The 22,426-nt window shown below is 42.3% G+C and overlaps 1 protein-coding gene across 3 annotated transcripts; it reads left to right on the forward strand.

Annotated features, from left to right (window-relative positions):
• The first annotated feature begins 1,426 nt into the window (after positions 1 to 1,426).
• THUMPD1 (THUMP domain containing 1) lies at positions 1,427 to 21,198 on the forward strand. Of its 3 annotated transcripts, none has more exons than XM_033217835.1 (5): positions 1,427 to 1,882; positions 4,301 to 4,475; positions 5,413 to 5,661; positions 6,086 to 6,512; positions 20,705 to 21,198. In XM_033217835.1, exons 1-4 carry the CDS (start codon positions 1,652 to 1,654, stop codon positions 6,490 to 6,492), a joined length of 1,062 nt encoding a protein of 353 aa, XP_033073726.1. In that variant the 5' UTR covers positions 1,427 to 1,651; the 3' UTR covers positions 6,493 to 6,512; positions 20,705 to 21,198. The 3 variants fall into 3 exon arrangements, with proteins under 3 accessions (XP_033073726.1, XP_033073725.1, XP_033073724.1); XM_033217834.1 differs by lacking the exon at positions 20,705 to 21,198 and adding an exon at positions 7,894 to 9,705; XM_033217833.1 differs by lacking the exon at positions 20,705 to 21,198 and having other exon boundaries at positions 6,086 to 8,038.
• The last annotated feature ends 1,228 nt before the right edge of the window (positions 21,199 to 22,426 follow it).

Below are 22,426 nucleotides of genomic sequence, written 5' to 3' on the forward strand. Positions count from 1 at the left end.
CAAGACTATGGATAAAAGGCTGCAGAGAAAGCAGCATGAAACACTTAACACTAGCCAACATCCTTGGTTGTAAGTGAAATAGAAACATAGCCTGAAATGTAATTTACTGGAAGCCTTTTGAGTAACTGTTCTGTGTGGGAAATGTGCGACGGGAAAAGACAAACATACGGCTGGGTGCGGTGGCTCACGCCTGTAATCCCAGCACTTTGGGAGGCCGAGGCGGGCGGATCACGAGGTCAGGAGATAGAGACCATCCTGGCTAACACGGTGAAACCCCGTCTCTACTAAAAATACAAAAAAAATTAGCCGGGCGTGGTGGCAGGCGCCTGTAGTCCCAGCTACTTGGGAGGCTGAGGCAGGAGAATGGCATGAACCCGGGAGGCAGAGCTTGCAATGAGCCGAGATCACGCCACTGAACTCCAGCCTGGGTGACAGAGCAAGACTCCCTCAAAAAAAAAAAAAAAAAAAGAAAAGACAAACATACAATACCTTTGGGGTAAACAACCTTTATCCCACGTAAATGGCAATGCAGATATAATGGGAAGGGGAGAAGGGGAAAGAAAAAAAAAAAAAAATATATATATATATATGCACCAGACTATGGAGGATTCATCACCATACCGGAAAGCAACAGCCTGGGCTCCAGAGTCAGCCACTTGTCCGTGCACAGAGGAGGAGAGGTCTCATGAAGCTTTAGTGTGGACTGGGACCCTGGCTCATTTTTTTTTTTTTTTTTTTTTTGAGACAGAGCCTCTCTCTGTCACCAGGCTGGAGTGCAACGGCACAATCGCCGCTCACTGCAACCTCCGCCACCAGAGTTGGAGTGATTCCCCTGACTCAGCCTCCCGAGTAGTTGGGACTACAGGTGCGTGCCACCACGCCTGGCTAATTTTTTGCATTTCAGTAGAGACGGGGTTTCACCATGTTGGTCAGGCTGGTCTCCATCTCCTGACCTCCTGATCTGCCCGCCTTGGCTTCCCAAAGTACTGTGATTACAGGTGTGAGCCACTACGCCCGGCCACCTTGGCTCTTTTTGTAATGTGTGGATTGGCATGACGCCCAGTCACGAGGGCCCTTCGCGACTGGCTCAAGGAACACATAAAGATCAACTTGTTTTTGCGATTGTCTTTCAATAACTCAAGTACAGGCACAGAGTTATCTGTAACAGTGCTGGATGAATGAATGCCTCAAGGGGCTGATGCAACCTGTTCTGGGACTTGATGACCATTGTGTCCACGTTCAATTGAGTTCAAATTTAACATTTTACTTTTCCTCCACAGTAACTGGCAGAATTATAGGGAAGGCTGGAGGAACACGTACCAAGGTTGGGTGGAGGAAGCTATGAGGCTGGAGCCAGCTTCAAGGGTGGGGAGCCACTGACACCACGTCCAGAATACCTGCCATGCTGCCTCTACCGGGTTCAGGTTGCAGTTGGTAGGCGGGGAAGGAGGCGGGGTTTGGGCGGGTATCACTCCACCCCTTTGTCGGTTGCAGACCCGCCTTAGGACCCGGCGCAGCACGGCATGAGGCTTGGAAGCAGGCTAGGGGAGGCCGTCGCTCATATCTGACGTCACCAACTCGCGCCGGCGGTAGGTGAGGACGCCAACAGCAGCCGAGAAACGTTTCTCTTTACTCTCAGCTTGCGTACACCATGGCGGCCCCCGCCCAGTCGACTGCGCAGCCTGGCGGCGGGAAGCGCAAAGGCAAGGCTCAGTATGTGCTGGCCAAGCGCGCTAGGCGCTGCGACGCTGGCGGGCCCCGTCAGCTAGAGCCCGGGCTACAGGGCATCCTCATCACCTGCAACATGAACGAGCGCAAATGCGTGGAGGAGGCCTACAGCCTGCTCAACGAATACGGCGACGACATGTATGGGCCAGAAAAGGTACCGGTACCGGGGCGGGCGGGCTGCCAGGCCTTGCGGGAGGTGGGAAGGCTGCAGGGTTGGCTGTCGGTATGGGCATGCGCGCTTTGGGTCGTCGGCGTGACGGCTGTAGGGGCGTGGTCTCGCCGGCGTTTCCGTCCCTAGCCCTGAGACGTTCGCAGACTTCGGCGCTATGGTTTTTGTGCTTGAAGTGCTTGCACCTTTTCTTTCCATCATTAACCACGTTAGCTCCCATTACTTTTATGTTTATTTTTGTGAGACAGGGTCTCGCTCTGTTGCCCAGGCTGGAGTGCAGTGGCGGGATCATAGTTCAGGGGAGCCTCGACTTCCCGGGCTCCAGCGATTCTCCTGCCTCAGCCTCCGGAGTAGCTGGGACTACAGGTGCGCGCCACTACTCTCGGCTAATTTTTGTAATTGGTAGATAAGGGGTCTCACTGTTTTGGTCAGGGTAGTCCTAAACCCTACACTCCAGCGATTCTCCCTTCTCTGCCTCTCAAAGTGCTGAGATTACAGGCGTGAGCCACTGAGCCCGGCCTAGCTCCCACTGAGGGCCAGGCGGTGTGCTGAAGGTCTTTCAGAAACACATTTCTCATGACAGCCTTGTGAATGTGTTTGCCTGAAGCAATAATATCTTTGAAATAATAGGTTTACTACTAATGCCAGTTATTGCACTTACAATACATTTTAGAAAGTAAAGACTTTTTTACCATTATCACCTAAAGTCTTACTGTTTGGAAATCATATTACTGTCTTAGAATCTGGACCAATGCCCACATGCACACTGTGAGGGATTAAATGAAGAAGGGTAATAATACAGAGGGAATTTAAATTCACGGCTCATCCTTTACCAGCTGGGGACTCGGACATGGGCACGTTGTTTGATGCTGCTGAGCTGGATAAAAAGAAGAATACTTTAAGACTGGCTAATGAGTTGCTTATGTACATAAAGTACATACTGGTATGTAATAAAGTTTCAGTAAATGTGTACAATTATTGTGCCTGATTGGCGATTTCATTGGGCACTGGGGGGCAGAGAAATGGGCAGCAAGTACATATCCTGTCTACTCCTGTACTTTGAGCAAATTCTTTTTTTGGAAGCGGTCTTGCTTTGTCACCCAAGGTGGAGGCTGGAGTACAGTGGCATGATCTTGCTCACTGTAACCTCCACCTCCGAGGCTCAAGCGATCCTCGTGCCTCAGCCCCCGAGTAGCAGGGACTGCAGGCATGTGCCACCACACCTGACTAATTTTTTGTATTTTTTGTAGAGAGGGGTTCTCAGGCCATGTTGTCCAGGCTGGTCTCAAATTCCTAGGCTCAAGGGATCCGCCCTTCTCTGACCCCCAAAGTACTGTGATTACAGGTGTGAGCCACCATGCTTGGCCAAAATTATTGAACAAGTATTTCTGTGCCTTGTTCCTTAATAGAGCAAGAGTAAGGGTTTTTAATTCCACAAGTATTTGGTCTAATCTCACCAAAAGGACAGTGTCATGTCAGTCACACAGATACCTGGTCAAGGTGTTAAGGTCCACCCTGAAATGGTTGATCTGGTCAGCACATTTCTCTCTGTCTCAAACTGTCAGAATGCTTTTGAAAACATTTTCAAATTTTAAATACTATATCTGCGGGAATTCCTCTTCCTCCACATTTTTTTAAAAAATTTTTTTGAGACAGAGTCTTGCTCTGTCGCCCAGGCTGGAGTGCAGTGGTGCAATCTCAGCTCACTGCAACATTGCCTTCTAGGTTCAAGCCATTCTCCTGCCTCAGCCTCCTGAGTAGCTGGGATTACAGGTACCTGCCACCACACCGGGCTAGTTTTTATATTTTTAGTAGAGACAGGGTTTCACCATGTTGGCTAGGCTGGTCTTGAACTCCTGACCTCAGGTGATCTGCTTGCCTCAGCCTCCCAAAATGCTGGGATTACAGGTGTGAGCGACCACTTCCGGCCTTGCTCCATGTTTTGAAGGGTATGGTGTCCCAGTTTCGTAATAAAAAGCTGTATTATCAATACTGAGTCAGCTGGGCATGGTGCCTCACGCCTGTAATCCCAGCACTTTGAGAGGCTGAGGCAAATGGATCACCTGAGGAGTTCAAGACCAGCCTGACTGACATGGCGAAAGCCCATCTCTACTAAAAATACAAAAATTAGCTGGGCGTGGTGGCATGCGCCTATTATCACAGTTATTCAGGAGGCTGAGGCAGGAGAATTGGTTGAACCCAGGAGGTGGAGGTTGCAGCGAGCCAAAATCGCACCACTGCACTCCAGCCTGGGAGACAAAGTGAGACTCCATCTTAAAAAAAAAAAAAAAAAAAAAATCAATACTGAGCTGCCTGCCACAAGGGATTTCACATAAATGATTACTTATGGTGTTTAAATGTAAGCTGTTGTGTCATTTCTGCTCATTAGTTTTATGCAAACAGTTTACAGACAAGGATCAGCAGCCCTCTGGAAGTGAGGGAGAGGATGATGATGTGGAGGCTGCCTTGAAGAAAGAAGTTGGTGACATTAAAGCATCTACAGAGTTGAGGCTAAGAAGATTCCAGTCAGTGGAAAGTGGAGCAAATAACGTCGTCTTCATCAGGACACTTGGGATAGGTGTGACGAATACTTGTTAAGATTATTGATCTTATAACATCTGGGTATATTCCTCTCTCAGGGAATACTGCTTACAAAATGGCTTCTTGGGCATGACTCAATCATTTGATGGCAGCTTCTGTACACTGTATTAGCAGTTGGCCTGTGGAGAGGTAGAATGGGGTGGTGGATGTAGCATTGGCTTAAGAGTGGAAACCTGGCTTTGCTGCTTCCTTCGTATATAACAAAGCAGAACTAGAGTGCCTGTTCTGTCTAAAAGGGGCAGCTGCTACTCAGCTCCAGCCAGTTGTAGCTCTTTGGGAATGCAGGACCAGGTATTCGAATTTCTCAAAATAAGTTGGAAATCTGGAGTTTTAAAATTTTTCAATGTGGTCAACTAATTTAAAAATTTTTAGAGCAGCCCCAAATAGACTTGTATGTAGGCAGGTTGCAGCCTGAGGACCTCCCTTTCATGATCTCATGCCCAACATGGTTCTGGGATTCCTCCTGGGTATGAGATTTAGACTTCTGTGCTAACTTAGCTAATGGATTAATTACATCTTTTAAAGTGACTCACAGATTTTTTTTTTTTTTTTTTTTTTGGTAAAAAACTATGTACTGTTTAATGTACTCTGATAGTTGTTACAGGAAAACAGCATGGTGTTAAGGTTGAATAACTCAGGATGTCACAAAAATGTTAACAACAGTGTCTAAACAGTCATTTCTAGTGCAAGCAGTAATGATGAAAAGTTAAAATATTAGGTACATTATAGTACATATTAGGCACTGAAGAAATACTAGTTGGAAAAACGACTAGGTAGATTCATTTAAATTCATTATCAGAATTTCTTCTGTCAACTTATGTCATTGCCAGTGAAAATTCATTTTAGAGTTCAGTCTTTAGGATGTCTGAGAAATTACCTTCTTCACTTTTTTTTCTGTTTTTTTTTTTCTTAAGAACCTGAGAAATTGGTGCATCATATTCTCCAGGATATGTACAAAACCAAGAAGAAGAAGACTCGAGTTATTCTACGAATGTTGCCCATCTCAGGCACATGCAAGGCTTTTTTAGAAGATATGAAAAAATATGCACAAACATTTTTGGAACCCTGGTTTAAAACTCCTAACAAAGGGACATTTCAGATTGTGTACAAATCTCGAAATAACAGTCACGTGAATAGAGAAGAAGTTATCAGAGAATTGGCAGGTATATTTCTCTTAGTGATTTTCCATAGGCGTTCAATGGTAAATACTTGTTTTTAAAGGATTTTTTTTTCTTTTTAAAGATTTAAGGCTTACATTTTTGAGTGTAGAACAAATGTATTAAAATGTTCTTAAAGTAATATTAAATCAACTGATTTCAGTATGTTGGATATGAGATTTTCTGGTAGTTAGATAAAGTCTTTTTTAACTCAAAATTGAATTTTGTTTGGAAAAAAATATTCTTACTAAATGTTGTAGGGTTTCATTTATATTTATTTATTGTAAGGGTTCAGAGTATTTGAAGTCCACATAGAGGAGTGTATTACTGTATGTCTTATTTTAACAAGAAACAGAGACAAAAGATTTTTTGTATCTGTCAAACATAATGGTATCCTCCTCAGCTATGTGTTTTTCTCTTTTTGTTACAGGAATAGTGTGCACCCTCAATTCAGAAAATAAAGTGGATCTCACCAATCCACAGTACACAGTGGTTGTAGAAATCATCAAAGCTGTCTGTTGCCTGAGTGTTGTGAAAGATTACATGTTGTTTAGAAAATACAATCTCCAGGAGGTGGTGAAGAGCCCTAAGGATCCATCACAGCTTAACTCAAAGCAGGGAAATGGGAAAGAAGCTAAATTGGAATCTGCTGACAAATCAGACCAAAGCAACACAGCAGAAGGAAAAAATAACCAGCAGGTACCAGAGAATACTGAGGAGCTGGGGCAGACAAAACCAGCGTCTAATCCGCAGGTGGTAAATGAGGGAGGAGCCAAACCTGAACTTGCAAGTCAAGTCACAGAAGGATCCAAGTCAAATGAAAATGACCTCTCATAGGAAGTCATTCGGTGTTAGAGGTGGGTTTCTCACTTGGGGCTCTGTGAGATGTTGCTGGGGTTTCACCTTAAATTATGACTTAAAAACAGTTTTTTATTTGTGTGCTGCATTATGCTGTTCTCACAGTAGTGAACAATGATTGCGCAGCCCTGTTAACAGTTTTGTTAGGGATCTTTCAGCCCTTATGGTATTATGTAGAGGCAGACCCATGTGCTGCTATTGCAAAGAGGGGAGGATAGGAGGAGGCGGATGTTGACCTCTCCCAGGCTCCTCTTCTGCAGTGCCAGCTGACTTATGGGAGTGAACTGACTGTGAAGTAGAAAATCAGAGGGAAGTTTTCATTCTAAGGAAGGCGTTTATACATGCCACAGCTCAGCTGTCTTGCTGCCACTTTGTTGTAAACATTGCAAAAATGTGGATCATGTAGGTTAGAAGTGAATTGTTTAGTGAAGTTTTTGTACTTTTGTGATTTTCTTGTTTATGTCTGTTTTTATTTTTTTATTTTTATTTTTTAACATTTGTGTGTAACAAAGTTGACAGTCCAGTGCCGCAATTTTGGAAGGCAAGATGTGAGAGAGAAGAGAACCATTTAGGCATAGAGCTACAGACATTTCTGAAAAGGTTGGTGATGAAGAATTTCAGTCTTCTGAGTATACTTCAGTATACTAGTGCAACAAGGGACACAACGAAATTCTGTCTTTATAATGAAAGCTACTTCTCAAGGGTTTTATATGGACTCAGTCCAAGCTGTCCTATCCTATTGTGCACTGTCTGTGGCATGCAACTTATAAAACTAGCAATTGTAACTAAATCACAGCCACTTGACAAGAAAGGATATTCGTTATTTTCAAATGGCTTTTGGACTATCAAAACAAAAACAGTAAGGCTTTTGTTCAGAAATCACATTTAGTCAAAAGGTTTAAGAAGCAAATTATTTAGTAGCAGAACTTACCTCAGGAAAGGAAAATATGCATAGTTGGTGAGAATCTAATAACATTAAAATGCTGGGGCAAGATGCAGTACAAAATTGAAAAGACTTTATTTTCTCAGTAAGTTGATTTACTGATGATATCTCATATGATGCAAAAAAGGTTTTGTGTCATTAACTGAAAAGTGGCAGCTTCTCTATCCAGGATGATGAGTCAACAGGTTTCACTAATACTTGTCATGCTGTAGCATTTGTAAGATTTATAAATGATGAAATTCAAAGAAAACTTGTTCTTTTGCTAGGAGCCTGCCAAAACAAAGGCCAATATATAATGTTGTGACATCCTATCTGATAACCAGAGGTCTGTTATCTACACTTCTGGTGCCCCATCAGCGGTTGTCTCCAGAAGTCGTTTTGCATTATTATAAAAGAAATCCTGATGTTGACATTATAGCACACTGCTTTCTTCACAGAGATGCTGATATCAAAAACTTGAAGATACAGTGATGTTCTGAATAATGTTACAAAACTGGTTACCTGTGTCAAAGACCCATTTATGCAAAAATGTTTAAAAAAAAAAAAAAAACACCCAAAAGAAAACCCTGGACGAATAGCACATAAACCTCCCACACCATACAGACATCCATTAGCTTATCAGAGGACGAGTTCTCTACAGGATATTTGAATTGAAAGGTGAATTACCAGAGTACTTACAAGAAAACAGCCAGCTTTTGCTGACTGCTTTGGAAATGAAAAATGGCTATAGAAACTAGCCTATTTTGCAGACGTTTTTCATCACATGAACACATGGACAAGTCTCTGAAAGGTTCAGGGGAAAATTTTTTTTCTTAAAGTGACAAGAGTCTTAGATCTAAAAGGAAACTGACTTGCCGCCTTGCCAGAGGAATCCTTGAAATGTTTCTGCAGCCACTTGGACTTGAAAATGAAGGGTACAACTCTCAAATCTTCTCTAACCCAACTGGAGGAACCACAAGACCCAATGAAATAGCATTTTCTCTCCTTTTCCCAGCACTAGTATATAACCGTATGAGGAACCCTTGTCTATGAATCTGCTCAGCTTGAAATTTTGTCTCTGAAGGAAGAGAATGAACTCAGCCCTAGTCTGACAGTCCTAAATTTCTGTGAAATAAGAGTATTCTTCAAGTTAATGCTCACACTCACATACCATGAGGGTTCTCTGCAGGAGTTTCCTGAATTTGAAAGTTTTTTCAAGGCCTATTTTTGGGTAAAACAATTGAAAAGGCAGACACCAACAAAGTCTGCAAAGTAAACTGTCCAGATTAAGAATATTAAGAAGCTGTAAAGTTAGCTTGTAGAAATGGGCTTATCCTTAAGCTTTAAAGTTAGGAATTGCTAAAAATGTTAGGGTTCCTGCACAAGTGGCTATGTTTATTTAATGGCTAGTGAACATGGGAATATATTTTTATCCTAGCTAGTGGTTCTATTTGGCAAGCTAGACCAGAATGATTTGAGAGGGGTAAAGAGAATAGGCAGGACCTTCCTTCTGTAGCTTTACATATTTCGAATGTTAATTCTTAATGACATTGAAGTTACTTTGAAATGATTGATAAGAGGATTATTAATATCATTTAGGGGAATAGAGAGGATAGGATTTTGGTGCCTTCTTCAGCAGACTTGCTCCAAGACAAAGATTCTATTTTGATAGTGCAAGACAAAAGGACTCGGAAAAAAACTGGCCATATGCCTACAGAACATACAACTCTGTGGAACTAAATTGTTTTTACTTTGTGAAAGCTGCTACTTTACGGAAAGACTTTGATTTTATAGTTTTGTTTTTAATTGCCTTTTATATTTATTTGTATTTGGTAAGACTCAGTTGTTATACAAACTATTCTTTCCCAGTTACAAAATCCTGTGTTCGGTTGTAACCTGAACTCATTAAAATACTTGTTTTCAGGTTTATCAGCTGTTTATTTTCACTGACATTTGAGCATGTTATTTTATAAATGACGAGATTCCAGAATAGGAAGTAAGTGCTTTTTATTCCCCTTTTGTTTTTTCTTTTAAAAAATTACGTCAGTTAAAAAAAAGTAAAACTGCCGTCTTGTCGTTTAGAAAACGTTTAGCTCCATAGAGGAAAGAATGTTAAACTTTGTATTTTAAAACATGATTCTCTAAGGTTAAACATAGTTTTCAAATGTTATTTTTACTTGTATTTTGCTTTTGGTACAGCTAAATATCAAGCTTGTTTTTCATAGTTCTGATATTTTCAGAAAAATCAAAATAAATTTGTTCCCTAAAAATTGGTGTTCTGTACTTTTTCTTTCTTTCTGACTCTTAGTAAATCTGTTGCTTTATAGTATATATATATATATATATATATAGTGTATATGTATATCATGAAAGATGTTTATATGTCACATTATAAAAAGTCATGGACATGAACCTAAAAAGTATAGAAAATTTATTAATTACCCTCGATCCTTAAATCCAAGTTTCAGATATTTTACAGTTAATTTGCTTCAAAATGAGCCACAGTAATACAGTACTTACTTTCATTAAATTCACTTACTGATTTTTGAATTATACTCCTCATTTTAACAGTATTTTAAATGTCTTAAAGTTTGGTCTCATAAAGTTGTTAAGCAGAAGAAATTGTCTTGAACATTTAGGGGGTATCTTTATTTTGAATTAATCAGGCACAAAATACAGATTCATTGTGCACTTTCTTTTTCTAAGTAATCATTTGACTCCTATTTTAAACACTAGAAACCATTATTACCTTTGTCAGTTTGGTTATTAAAACAAATTTCATCCATATATTTTTAGACTTTTATTTTTTAATTTTTTAGCTAAGTAGAAAATAAAAACTTCAACCAGGAAGGATCTTAAACTTTTAAGAGAGTAGTCACAGAATTATCAGGAACCAATAATGAGAGAAAGCAATCATATTACTACTTAACCTTTTTAAGTCTTTTTTTATCAAGCTATGTTCGTCCCCATTCTTGGTCTCTTAAAACATTGTGTTTGATTTTCCCAGTGATTGTCTTTGGGAGTTCTTGAACAAATTCCACCTAATTGACAGAAAAACATTATGAGACATTTGATTCCATTCTTCCAGTTAGTGCAATAGGAGAGAGCTTGCATGAAACTGTTTGAGACTGAATTTTAAAGTCTAGATTATCTTGATAATAAGCCTAAGCTTATTGAATCTCATGGACACTAGAAACTGTTCTGTTTATATAAGAAGGGTGACAGTGTAGCTCCATCTTAGGGGTTTTTAGTGCAAATTCACTTAAATGCTTTGCCACAAGAAAGTAATAATCCCTTTACCCCATTGCTTTCTCCTAGTTCAAACTAGTCCTAGGTCTCTACTGTTCCTGGAAAATGGAGACTACACCTAAATACAAAAAGAACACTTAGTTCTTGTCTTTTCAGAGCTGGATCCTGGACATTGAAGAAGATTTTTTAGGGATAATTTGGAATATACACAGTTTTCTGCCCTGGCTTGACCATAAAAATCCTCTTTTCTATTCTCTCAAAATAAGACTACTACTGTATTTTTAAATGCCCTCAAATAGCCTTTCTGAAAGTCAAAGTTCATTAATTTAGTGAATGTAATGGAGAAAATGTGAGTAGTTCTTAGGTTGAAATTAACTACCTTTTGGCTGAAATGATGCTAACTGAAATAGAAATTTCATGCAGACGATCAGTCAATATCAACAATTCCACGGTTAGAAGGAAACTACAGGGCCATCTTCATGTCTTTATGTAGTATTGTTCTTAAATCCTTATTTGATGAAAGTTTCTGGTTTCTTTGGATATTGTCTTCTTTCTGAATATTAAATGGGGCCCGTTGATATGTACAGTCATGTTCTTTGAATTTATAGGGGTATTAGGGCCAAGAGTCCTAGGATAGATGTCAAGTGCTGTCCCTAAAAACAAGGCAGTTACTCATCCTTGGCCACTGTGCTTTTCTCATACAGGATGGGACAAAAGATTTCTAGAAAGATTCTTAGTAGTGATTCAGTATTGCAGAGTTGATTAAAGGCTCTAGTTCATCATGCGTTTATACTGTTCTAACAAAACATTTTCAGGTTCTTAGGGCTAAACAAAAAAAGATGCCTTCTACCTATATAATGAGCTACTATATGGTCAACATAGTGAGACCCCATCTCTACAAAGACTAAAAAGAAAAAATTAGGCAGGGCACGATGGTGCACACGTGTAGTCCTAGCGACTCAGGAGGCTGAGGCAGGAGGATCGCTTGAACCCAGCAGTTTGAGGTTGCATTGAGCTATAACTGCACCACTGAACTCCTGCTTTTGCCTGGGTAACACAGCAAGTGTCCATCTCAAAACAAAACAAAATGAAGCAAAAAACTCTCAGGAAAGATTGATCTATCTCTACAAGGTCGTTTCTTGCCTCATGTTGTTTGCTTCTCTTTGTAATACTGTTTAAAACCTACCAATTAGATAATTACTGAGGTTAGCATAATTTATATTATTCATTGTTCATACATTGATTCTAATTGGTGGTTACTTCTGTTCAGCTGAAATCATTTATATTGAGAGAATGAGAACATGGCAGCAAAAGGAAACTATTTCTGAGAATAGAATAAATGGGGAGTAGAGGGGGTAAAAGAGGTAAGAGTAGGGGACCCGTAGTGTCACTGCAGAGGCTCACTGGTGTGTGAGAGGGAGAGGTACAGATGTGGGAAGATGCTGACAAACTGTTTTGAAATTTTGTCACTTGCTGTGTCCGTAGGAAATGTCCATGAGGAAAGGAAATTAGGAAAATAGGGCTTCTTCCTAGAAGTAAGACTATTATTGTCATTGCCAGAGTTTCCTTTCCATTGGTCCTAAACAGTCTCATGAGACTTGTTTGAGAAACTGGCCACAATTTTCTGTTTGCCTTGTTTCTGTGAGAAAATGTATTCTGAGTTCCATGGCAGTTGTCCATTCGGTGAAATCTGCTGCCTATCCAGTGAAATCTGCGTATGCTTATATAGTATCTGTTCCCCCTTTTTAGTAGCTACTGTAGTTTTTCCTATAAAGTATCACCCTAACTTCTCTCTGGTGGGATTGACACCAACCCCTATCTCCAATGATAGACATATTGAGAGGTGACAGCGTGCTGGCAACCCTGGCTCACTCTCAGTGGCTCCTCGGCCTCCGCGTCTGCTTTGGCCACGCTTGAGGAGCCCTTCAGCCTGCCACTGCACTGTGGGAGCCCCTCTCTGGGCTGGCCAAGGCCAGAGCTGGCTCCCTCTGCTTGCAGGGAGGTATGGAGGGAGAGGCGTGGGTGGGAGGCTTAGCACCTGGGCCAGCAGCTGTGGAGGATGCGCTGGGTCACCCAGCACTGCCAGCCTGCCGAGCTCGAATTCTCACTGGTCCCCCAGCACTGCAGCCCAGCATGCCCATGCTGGAGCCTCCCCTAGAGGTGCCGCCCCCCTGCTCTGCAGAACCAGGTCCCATCAACCACCCAACGGCTGAGGAGTGCAGGTGCCAGACAGGACTGGCGGGCAGCTCCGCCCACGGCCCTGGTGCCGGATCCACTAGGCTAGCCAGCTGGGCTCCTGAGTCGGGTGGGGACTTGGAGAACTTTTATATCTAGCCAGAGGATTGTATATGCACCAATCAGCACTCTGTGTCTAGCTTGGGGTTCATGGTTGCACCAATGGGCACTCTGTATCTAGCTAATCTGGTGGGGACCTGGAGAACCTTTATGTCTAGCTAAAGGTTTGTAAACACACCAATCTGTACCCTGTGTCTAGCTCAAGGTTTGCAAATGCACCAGTCAGTGCTCTGTGTCTAGTTAAGCTGGTGAGGACTTGGAGAACTTTTATGTCTAGCTAGAGGATTGTATACACACCAATCAGCACCCTGTCAAAATGGAGCAATCAGCTCTCTGTAAAATGGACCAGTCAGCAGGATGTGGGTGGGGTCAGATAAGGGAATAAAAGCAGGATGCCTGAGCCCGCAGTGGCGGCGGCTGTCATCCCATTTCACTCTGTGGAAGGTTTGTCCTTTCCCTCTTTTCAATAAATCTTGCTGCTGCTCACTTTTTGTGTCCATGCCTCGTTCATGAGTTGTAATACTCACCACAAAGGTCTGCAGCTTCACTCCTGAAGCCGGCGAGACAATGAACCCGCCGGGAGGAATGAACAACTCCAGATGCCACCGCCTTTAAGAGCTGTAACATTCACCGCGACTGTCCGTGGCTTCATTCTTGAAGTCAGCAAGACCAAGAACCCACCAATTCCGGACACAATATGATCCAAGTCTGGCCGATCAGCATATACGATTACCCTAAACCACACTGGTGAGAGATGTGATCTAAGGTAGGCAAATGCAGTCCTGAGAGTTACTTGAAATGATTGAAAACAGAGCTCTGTCCTTTCCTGGAGGGATGGAGGGTTGCTAACCTGTGTAAGTCTGGAGTTGATTGCTATCAAATAGGAAGAACCCACTCAAATAGAGCCAGCATGAAGAACAGCAGAGCCAAAAATGGAGAGAGACTAAGTCTTGCCAACCTTACATGAACCCTTGGATGTGGCTATACTTGAATACTTGTCACTTACCATGAGCCAAATGTCTTTTTTTTTTTTAAACTTAGGACAGTTTGAGTTGAGTTTCTGTCACTTGGCCGTCAAAAGAATCCTAATAGCTCACCTTTGGGACACAACTTATTGTGAAGTTGGTTGCCTGGTTTATATTTTGGCCAAATGGATGCCTCATAGTGAAAATTAAATGACCACTTTTGGTTCAGCCTTTACTGTAGTCAAATGGACAGAACTCGAAAATATAAAGTTGCTACTTTAATTAATGACATTCATCTACCTCTCCGCAAATTGGATCTGGACTACTGACAACAGCCGATTCAACAACTGCTGGGTGCTCAGCAAGCGCACTCTCCACTTCAAATGGCCCAATATGTTACCTGAAAAGGAAAAGAAGCCTTTGACCACCACATCCTCCAGTAGGAGATCTCCCTTCCTGTCAATCCTTGCCTCTTAAGAGTGGCAAATCTACAAGCTCAGAGGAAATAATGACGTCATCAGCTCTGCTGGCAAACCAGAAATCCCCATCGCTGTCCATCATTCCTCTGTCTCCAGTGACATAAAAATCTCCCTTTACCATGGCAGCAGTTTGGACTGTCCTAGGAATCAAAGATGACATTTGGGGATTAGTTTGGTCAGAGCAGGGACGGGTATGGCACTCATTAAGTGACAAATTGTACTTCTAAAGGAAATTATTTATATTTTGAGGCAGAGTCTGTTGCCCATCCTGGACTGCAATGGCTTGATCATAGCTCACTGCAGCCTTGACCTCCCAGGCTGTAGCCATCCTGTCGTCTCAGCATTCTGAGTAGCTGGGACCACAGGCATGTGCCACCACATCTGGCTAATGTTTTATGTTTTTGTAGAGACGGGGTCTCGCTGTATTTCTCAGGCTGGTCTTGAATTCTTGGGCTCAAGTCACTCTCCCACCTCGGCCTCTCAAAATGTTGTGATTACAGGCATGAGCCACTGTCCCTGGCTGGAAATTAATTTTTTTTTTGCTTTTTAAATTTAATTTAATTTTATTTTATTTTGGAAATTAATTTTTTAAAAAAGGTAGTTCCTAGTGTAAAATACAAAAGGTCCCAAAGAGTATAATAAAAAGCCGCTCTTCTGCCTCTAGCACCCCCCAACTGCACCCCCATCCTACCCTGTCCAGTTGTCCTTTCTGAGGATAACCACTGCAACTAGTTTGTTACATTTGAAATTTCATCTTTATAATACTCAGATGATAGATGATAGTCTCCGCATTTTACTGCTGATGAAATAGATTTTGTTGCTTGCCCAAGGTTACATAGCAAGACATGGTGGAAATGAAATTTGGACCGAGGTCTGTATTAAGGCATGACTAGCACTTTCTATCCTCATACCACATAGTCAGAGAAGAAACAGAAGGGCAGTGTAGACTTTAGTCTGAGGGCAATTTCTGCTTCTTTGCCAGGTGGTAGAACATTGTCATTTTCATCTATAATCTAGAATGAAAGACAATTGATGTTCTTAAAATTTTCTTTTCACAAAATGACAGCAGGTTGTGAATAGTTGTACAGTGAATAGCAGAAAACTGTAAAACATTCTTTCTGCTTGATCGAAGCAGTCAGATATTTTCTCAACCTCCTGGACATCACAGTGCAGCATTCTTTTCCCCATTGAGCCTGGTTTAATTTTTTTTCCTTTCTGATCAGCACAAATTATTCCCTATTGAAAGGACAAACTTTGCGTAAGTAGACAAAAATTTATTTTCTGAAATGATATCATGACAATGAAACAAGATTCAATTTGGACTGATTTTCCCAGTATTTAAGCACACCTTCTGAAATATGCTATTTGAGACCAGGAGTTCTCAAAATGGGTGTGCTTTAGAATCAAATTGGAGATTCTGGAGCATTGTTGAAACACAGATTTATGGGCCTCATCCCAGAGTTTCTAATGCATTAGGTGTGGAGTGGGGTCCAAGAATTTGCATTTCTACCACATTCCCAGATGATGCTGATGTTGCTGGTTTGAGGACCACACTTTGAAAACTTCTCCTCAGACTCCATTAAGTGCACCTTGGAATAAATTCCCCACAGAGGCTCTCAGATGATTCTTCCCAGCACAGTTGGAAAGATGAGCTGCTCAGTTCTGAGCCTCACCCACCTACTAAAGCCCTTACGATTTCTCCTGCATGAAGGGGAGGCGGGTATGATGGAATAATAATCATCACCTCTTTAGCAAAACCTAACTGAACAGTTTGCCAGTTTTGGTAACTACTGGCAAGATGAGGTGTACTGGGAAACTCTGTAAAAATTTAGAGTGGGATGGAGGCACTTCAGGGGCTCAGGTTGAAAATCCTGGGGCAGAAAGGCCCCCACATATATTAAACATAAATGTTGCTCTTTAAATATACCACTTCTGGCTGTCCATAGCCCTCATGTTGCTCCAGCCCAGTTTGCGCCCTCCACTGCTCCAGCACCTCTGGGGTGAGTGCCTCCCCTCCTGTCAAGCAGTCGCGCAGCCTCTTGAATTCATATCTGGAGAGACAGAGTTGCATGGGGCCTTTTTGAGAGGAACCTGAGTGCTTTCCCTGCAGGATAATTAGGACATTCAAGTAGCAAGCCTAGAAGCTAGGAGAGGCAAGTCTTAGGAAAGTTCCTTCAACAAATACTTGTTGAACACCTACTGTATTGCCAGACATTATTCTAGGCATATGGGGCACATTAGTGATTATAACAAAAATTTCTGACAGCTTACGTTTTAACAGATGGAGCAGAACTTAAAAGGTGGGACAAAATGCTATTAATGATACTAAGTGCTTATTACGAGCCACATGATATAACAGCTAATATTGATTGAGCAGTTGCTAGGTTGTAAGGGCTTTAGAAGCATTCTTGACTCCTCTCAATCCCTACTTTACACATGAGGACACTGAGGCTCAGAGAGTTTAAAGAACTTGCCCAAGGCCTTCCAAGTAATAAAGGGCTGAGTTGACACTCATGATACTGTGTACCAGGCATCTCCCACTTGTCAGGGTGATCTCACCAAGCAAGTCACTTACATTAAATTCTCACCACAGCCTTGTGAGGTGGCTCTTAATCTTTTCTTATAGATGGAGTTGATGGAGGTTTAGCAAGGTTATCTTGAGTGTCTGAGGCCACACTATTAGTAAGTAGCACGGCCCTGCCTGTTTGATTTGGAGCTAAGCTTTTAACCACTGGCCTTACTGAAGACAGGTGAGAAAGCCTAGAACAGCTTGCTTCTCAAACACTGAGGCCCCAAATGAACCAGAGGGTGTGGGTAGAACACAAACCATATGCATTCAGAATAATCATTGAATAGTCCCTGAATTACTATTGAAACATGAGCAACATGCTCACATAGGACCAAAGGCGTTGACACTGACTAGGAAAAGAGAAAACTTGTATTTGCATTATTCTGTCTTGCGTAGCACTTTCCCTCTTGGGCATCCACACTTTGGTGACAAAAGAGGGTGGACAAGCCTGCACTTCTTAAATTGCTCCTCTCTTCCTTTCTCTCCTCATGTATTGAGTTTGAATGAAACAAATATACATTGTAACTCTACTGGATGCTCATGTGGCGTGGCTAAACTGAATGTAACCTTCAAGTCAAACTTTGTTAGCTTCTCTTCAAGGCAGTATAAATATGCTTTTCTTTCTTTTTTGAGGGGTGGTTCTAAATGACAGTGTTTCTAAAAAAGTAGTACTAGAGGATAAATTTTTTGAGTGGGAGTTCTGGGATTGTAGAGCTCTGGTTGTCCCTGGAAAAGTGTCCAGTTGTCCTAGAGGATATACCAGTGGTTTATAGACTAGGGGACAATTTTGTCCCCCAGGAGACATTAGGCAGTATCTAAGGACTGTTTTTTTTTTTTTTTTTTAAATGGAGTCTTGCTCTGTTGCCCAGGCCGGAGTGCAGTGGCGCGATCTTGGCTCACTGCAACCTCCACCTCCTGGGTTCACGATTCTCCTGCCTCGGCCTGCGAAGTAACTGGGATTACAGGCATGTGCCACCACGCCTGGCTAATTTTTGTATTTTTAGTAGAGACAGGATTTTGCCATGTTGGCCAGGCTGGTCTTGAACTCCTGACCTCAGGTGCTCTGCCCGCCTCAGCCTTCCAAAGTGTTGGGATTACAGGTGTGAGCCACTGAGCCCAGCCTAGGGACATTTTTGATTGTTACAAATGGTGGGGAGGAGGTGCTACTGGCATCGAGTAGAGTCTTGGGATGCTGCTCAACATCCTGTAATGCATACTTTCAGGAGTTTGGGCCCATGGCACAAGCAGGTCATGGGTCGCTGGCTTCCTGTGACCTTTACCCTCCTTGCCAAGGGAAAATGTGACCCTCCAAAGCAAGAAACTTGAGGGTGTGGGTCACCCCAGCCTTGCCATCTGCCCAGAGCCTGAGAAGGAAGGAACAATGATCCTCCAGGTACCTCACAGGGCTGCTACAGGTGGCCACTGCCCTGGGATCACCCAGCCATGTCGGGCAGCCTGAACCCCATCTGCAGGGATGTGAGGAGGAAAATACAAAAGTCTTCAGGTGAGCACTGAGAAGGCAGATGCAGCAGAAACCTCCAGGCGTTAACTACCCAGTCTTGGACCTTGGGTGCAGAAAAGCGCATAGTTGGTGATCATGTGCACTTACACGCTAGGGTCACCAGGTGGCACTATGGCCTCATCTGTGGCTCTGAAAATGAAGCTTTGGAAGGAGATCATCACAGCTAATGTTTAACAAGCCCCTACTATGTGCCAAATCCTTCACCCCTCGCAACAACCTAATGAGCTAAGGATTCTTATTATATATATTTTATAGAGAAGGAAATGCAGACATAAAGAGGTGAATTATCTTACCCAGATCACACAGTTAATAAGTGGTGGAGGCAGAATAGAATCTAAACAGTGTGGCTCTGGAGCCCACATGCATTGATTCGACAGGTGTTTATTGAGCACCTGCCATGGACAAGGCCTTGTGTGACTAAAAAGGGTTATAATTAATTATATAAAAATGACAAATCACTAGCACTTTTTAGAGTTAACTTTTTTTTCCCCAGACGGAGTCTTGTTCTGTCGCCCAGGCTGGAGTGCAATGGCATGATCTGGGCTCATTGCAAGCTCTGCCTCCTGGGTTCATGCCATTCTCCTGCCTCAGCCTCCAGAGTAGCTGGGACTACAGGTGCCCGCCACCACGCCGAGCTAATTCTTTGTATTTTTAGTAGAGATGAGGTTTCACTGTGTTAGTCAGGATGGTGTCGATTTCCTGACCTTGTGATCCGCCTGCCTCGGCCTCCCAAAGTGCTAGGATTACAGGTGCGAGCCATGGTGCCTGGCTGAGTTAATTTTTTTTTTCTTTTTTTTTTAAATTGAGACAGAGTCTCACTCTGTCACCCAGGCTGGAGTGCAGTGGCATGATCTTGGCTCACTGTAACCTCCACCTCCCAGGTTCAAGTGATTCTCCTGCCTCAGTCTCCAGAGTAGCTGGGATTACAGGTGCCTGCCACCACATCCGGCTAATTTTTATATTTTTAGTAGAGATAGATTTCACCATGTTGGCCAGGCTCATCTCAAATTCCTGACCTTAGCTGATCCACCCACCTCAGCCTCCCAATGTGTTGGGATTACAGGTGTGAGCCATTGTGCCTGGCCAACATTTTCTTTCTTTGTAGGTTTCAGGCACAGAACTGTATATACAGTAATAGTGAAATTGATCCCACTGTTGCAGAAAATCAGGAAGGCATGAGAGACCTTGGGGTTTATACAGGAGAATCTTTATTGAGTGCACTCAGACCCAGTGGACTCAGCATCCAAAATCTGGACCCAGAACAAAGATGAACAAAGACAGCACCTGACTTTTATAGGCACTTCAAAAAGGGGAGTGGGCTAGCCTGAAGCAAGCTTACAGTGGCACAAAGCATAGTGGCATAAAAGCAAGGATGCAGAGGCAGAACAACGGCAGTTATTTAAATTGTAACAGGTTCATAACTCAGGATTACACTTGGCCATGGCCATTGCTATGCAACCCAGATGTCTGTTATCCAGGTTTGCCTAGGCACAGTCTTATCCTATAACCTTCAGTATGGTACCCAGGTGGCCGTAACTCAGGTCTGCTCAGATGGCTCATGACCTTCGCTGTGCTACTTAGATAAAACAGAATACTTGAAGTCACTAACAAAGAACAGGAATCTATACACTCATACCACAAAACAAAGGAAAATTTGTTTTTTTTTCTTGCTATGTTGAGGGAGTGCTGGGAGAGTCTTCAGAGCACATTAGATAGTATTATCAAGGCTTTTTCTGGGTCTGGGCTGTGCTTGTTGCTGCCTCTGGGAAAAGTCAGCCTAATATAGGGAAGCTTATTTCTCTTTCTTTTTAATTTTATTTTTCTTTAATTTCCCATCTCACTGCTACTAATTATGAGACGAATGATTATACATTTAAATGAATTGGATGTTTTATATGTATGATCTGGTGAAACCTTGAGAGAAACTGAATGAGGAATGAAACTTTATTGTTCCTGTTTCACACAGAAGAAAACTGAGGTTGAAAGGGATAAAGTAATTTTGCATGGCATGAAGTAGAAATTCAGAGTACAGGAATTTGAACTTGGTTCTGTCCTTTTCTGAAGCCCCCATGCTCTTGACCACTATAGACTCCAACGTCACCTTTTTTTCCCACTAATTTGACAAACGTTTTCTCTTAAAACTATATAATAGATTGGCACTCATCATGAGCCCCTGTTCTCATTCTGCAGGTGGTGAAGCTCTTCATTGTCCTGACTCCACAGTTCCTGTCCCATGACCAGGGCTAGCTCACCAAGGAGCTGCAGCAGCATGTAAAGTCAGTGACATGTCCATGCGAGTACCTGAGGAAGGTGAATGAGCACAGACAGATGGGGCCCAGTGCCCTTGAACAGTCAGTGACATACCCCATATGAGTACATGAGGAAGGTGAGTGACTGCAGACAGATGGGGCCCGGTGCCCTTGAGCAGTTCCCAGTTCTTGGCTGTCCCACGTCTCATAGCATGGCCATGCTTGGGGAAGCTTTGGCAGTCACAGTACTGGCTTTTTATTCTATCTGAGTGGCTTAGGGATGGGGTGAAGTAGTTGACTTATTTGGATGAAAACTGCTATCTTGTGTCAGAAACCCAAAAGGAATTATTGCTGACATGTTAAGCTAAAAAAAAAAAACAACCAGATAAGGGCCCAGCAATACTTAAAAAGGTTATTTATAATCCTGCAAAATTTGAAAAGGAAATCCAAATCAGCAACTTCTAAACTATTTTTTAACATGACTCATAATAAGAAATCCATTCTATATTATATATATGTTCTATATTTTTGAATAAAAGAATTAACAAAATCATATTTATTTTACAACATGTAATACGTATTTTTTATTCTTCTTCAGTTGTTTTAAATGCTGTGTGCAACCTACAAAAATCCAATAATAATAATTAAATTATTCACTAAAGTGAACACTATCATGTAATTTAAAATGATAATCTCAAAAAATCTTTTAGTTTTGTGATAAAAATATTTTAACAATATACTATTAAGAGAAAAACACTGGCTATGAAAAATATACATAGTTTTATCCTATCTGTTTGAAAATAAAGTTTGAAGAAATACATATGCAAAAAAAGTTTACATTTCCTTCTTTGTAATACTTGGTTGCATTATTTGAGTACTGACAGTACACATTATGAAGCTACATGGCTGACATTGAGTACTCACTGTGCGTGCCAGCCATGGGCTCAATGCTCTACATGCATTTTTACTTCACTTAATGCCCTCTACAACCTGAGATAGTATAGCCCGCTTCACAGAGTGTGGAGTAGATGGTGCGTGTCTGCTAGGATGGGCTAGGTATCACTGTAGGTAACAAACAGCCACAAACAATGGAAATGTACAACACTGAAGGTTCTTTTCCTGCCCATGCTGCACATCCTCCATGGCTCTCCTGGGCCCTGTGCTCCACATCCCCTCATCCTGCCACGAGAATAAAGGAGCAGCCTCCATATGGGAGCTGTCAGCTGCTCTAAGAGAGGAAGGAGAGGGTGGCCAATCTTAATGGCTCCCAATTCTTTTCCCTTGAGGTGACACGCTTCACTTCCACTCACATCTCCTGGGTCAAAGCAAATCCCATGGGTACATCTACTTTCAAGGGGTCCAGGGGAGAACCTGAAATACTCGGTGGACTCCATTAAGGCCACCATATGGTGTCAGCCTGCATCGGAGACTGTGGAGGGACAGAAGAGGAGAGTGGGGAACTGATGGGAAAGGACAGCAGGACTCAGTCACCGTGGATTTGCTTTATCCTTAACCAGGTGGAGTTTGTCCCAGAGCTGCATAAAATCATCACCAGCAAGATTAAATGGAGTGAAGTTTGGAAAAAGGAGATTAGTCAGACGTAATCAGCAGTGAACTTAGAATTAACTGAGTGACATTGAGTCAGTAAATCTCTGACTGCCTC

This window comes from Trachypithecus francoisi, unplaced genomic scaffold (genome assembly GCF_009764315.1).
Source record: "Trachypithecus francoisi isolate TF-2019V2 unplaced genomic scaffold, Tfra_2.0 Lachesis_group10, whole genome shotgun sequence".
NCBI classification, from domain to species: domain Eukaryota; kingdom Metazoa; phylum Chordata; class Mammalia; order Primates; family Cercopithecidae; genus Trachypithecus; species Trachypithecus francoisi.

Coding starts and splice junctions, on each gene's coding strand:
- THUMPD1 (XM_033217835.1), top strand. CDS start 1,652: ATGGCGGCCCCCGCCCAGTCGACTGCGCAGCCTGGCGGCGGGAAGCGC. Junction 1,883..4,300: donor ACATGTATGGGCCAGAAAAG/GTACCGGTACCG, acceptor TTATGCAAACAG/TTTACAGACAAGGATCAGCA. Junction 4,476..5,412: donor CATCAGGACACTTGGGATAG/GTGTGACGAATA, acceptor TTTTTTCTTAAG/AACCTGAGAAATTGGTGCAT.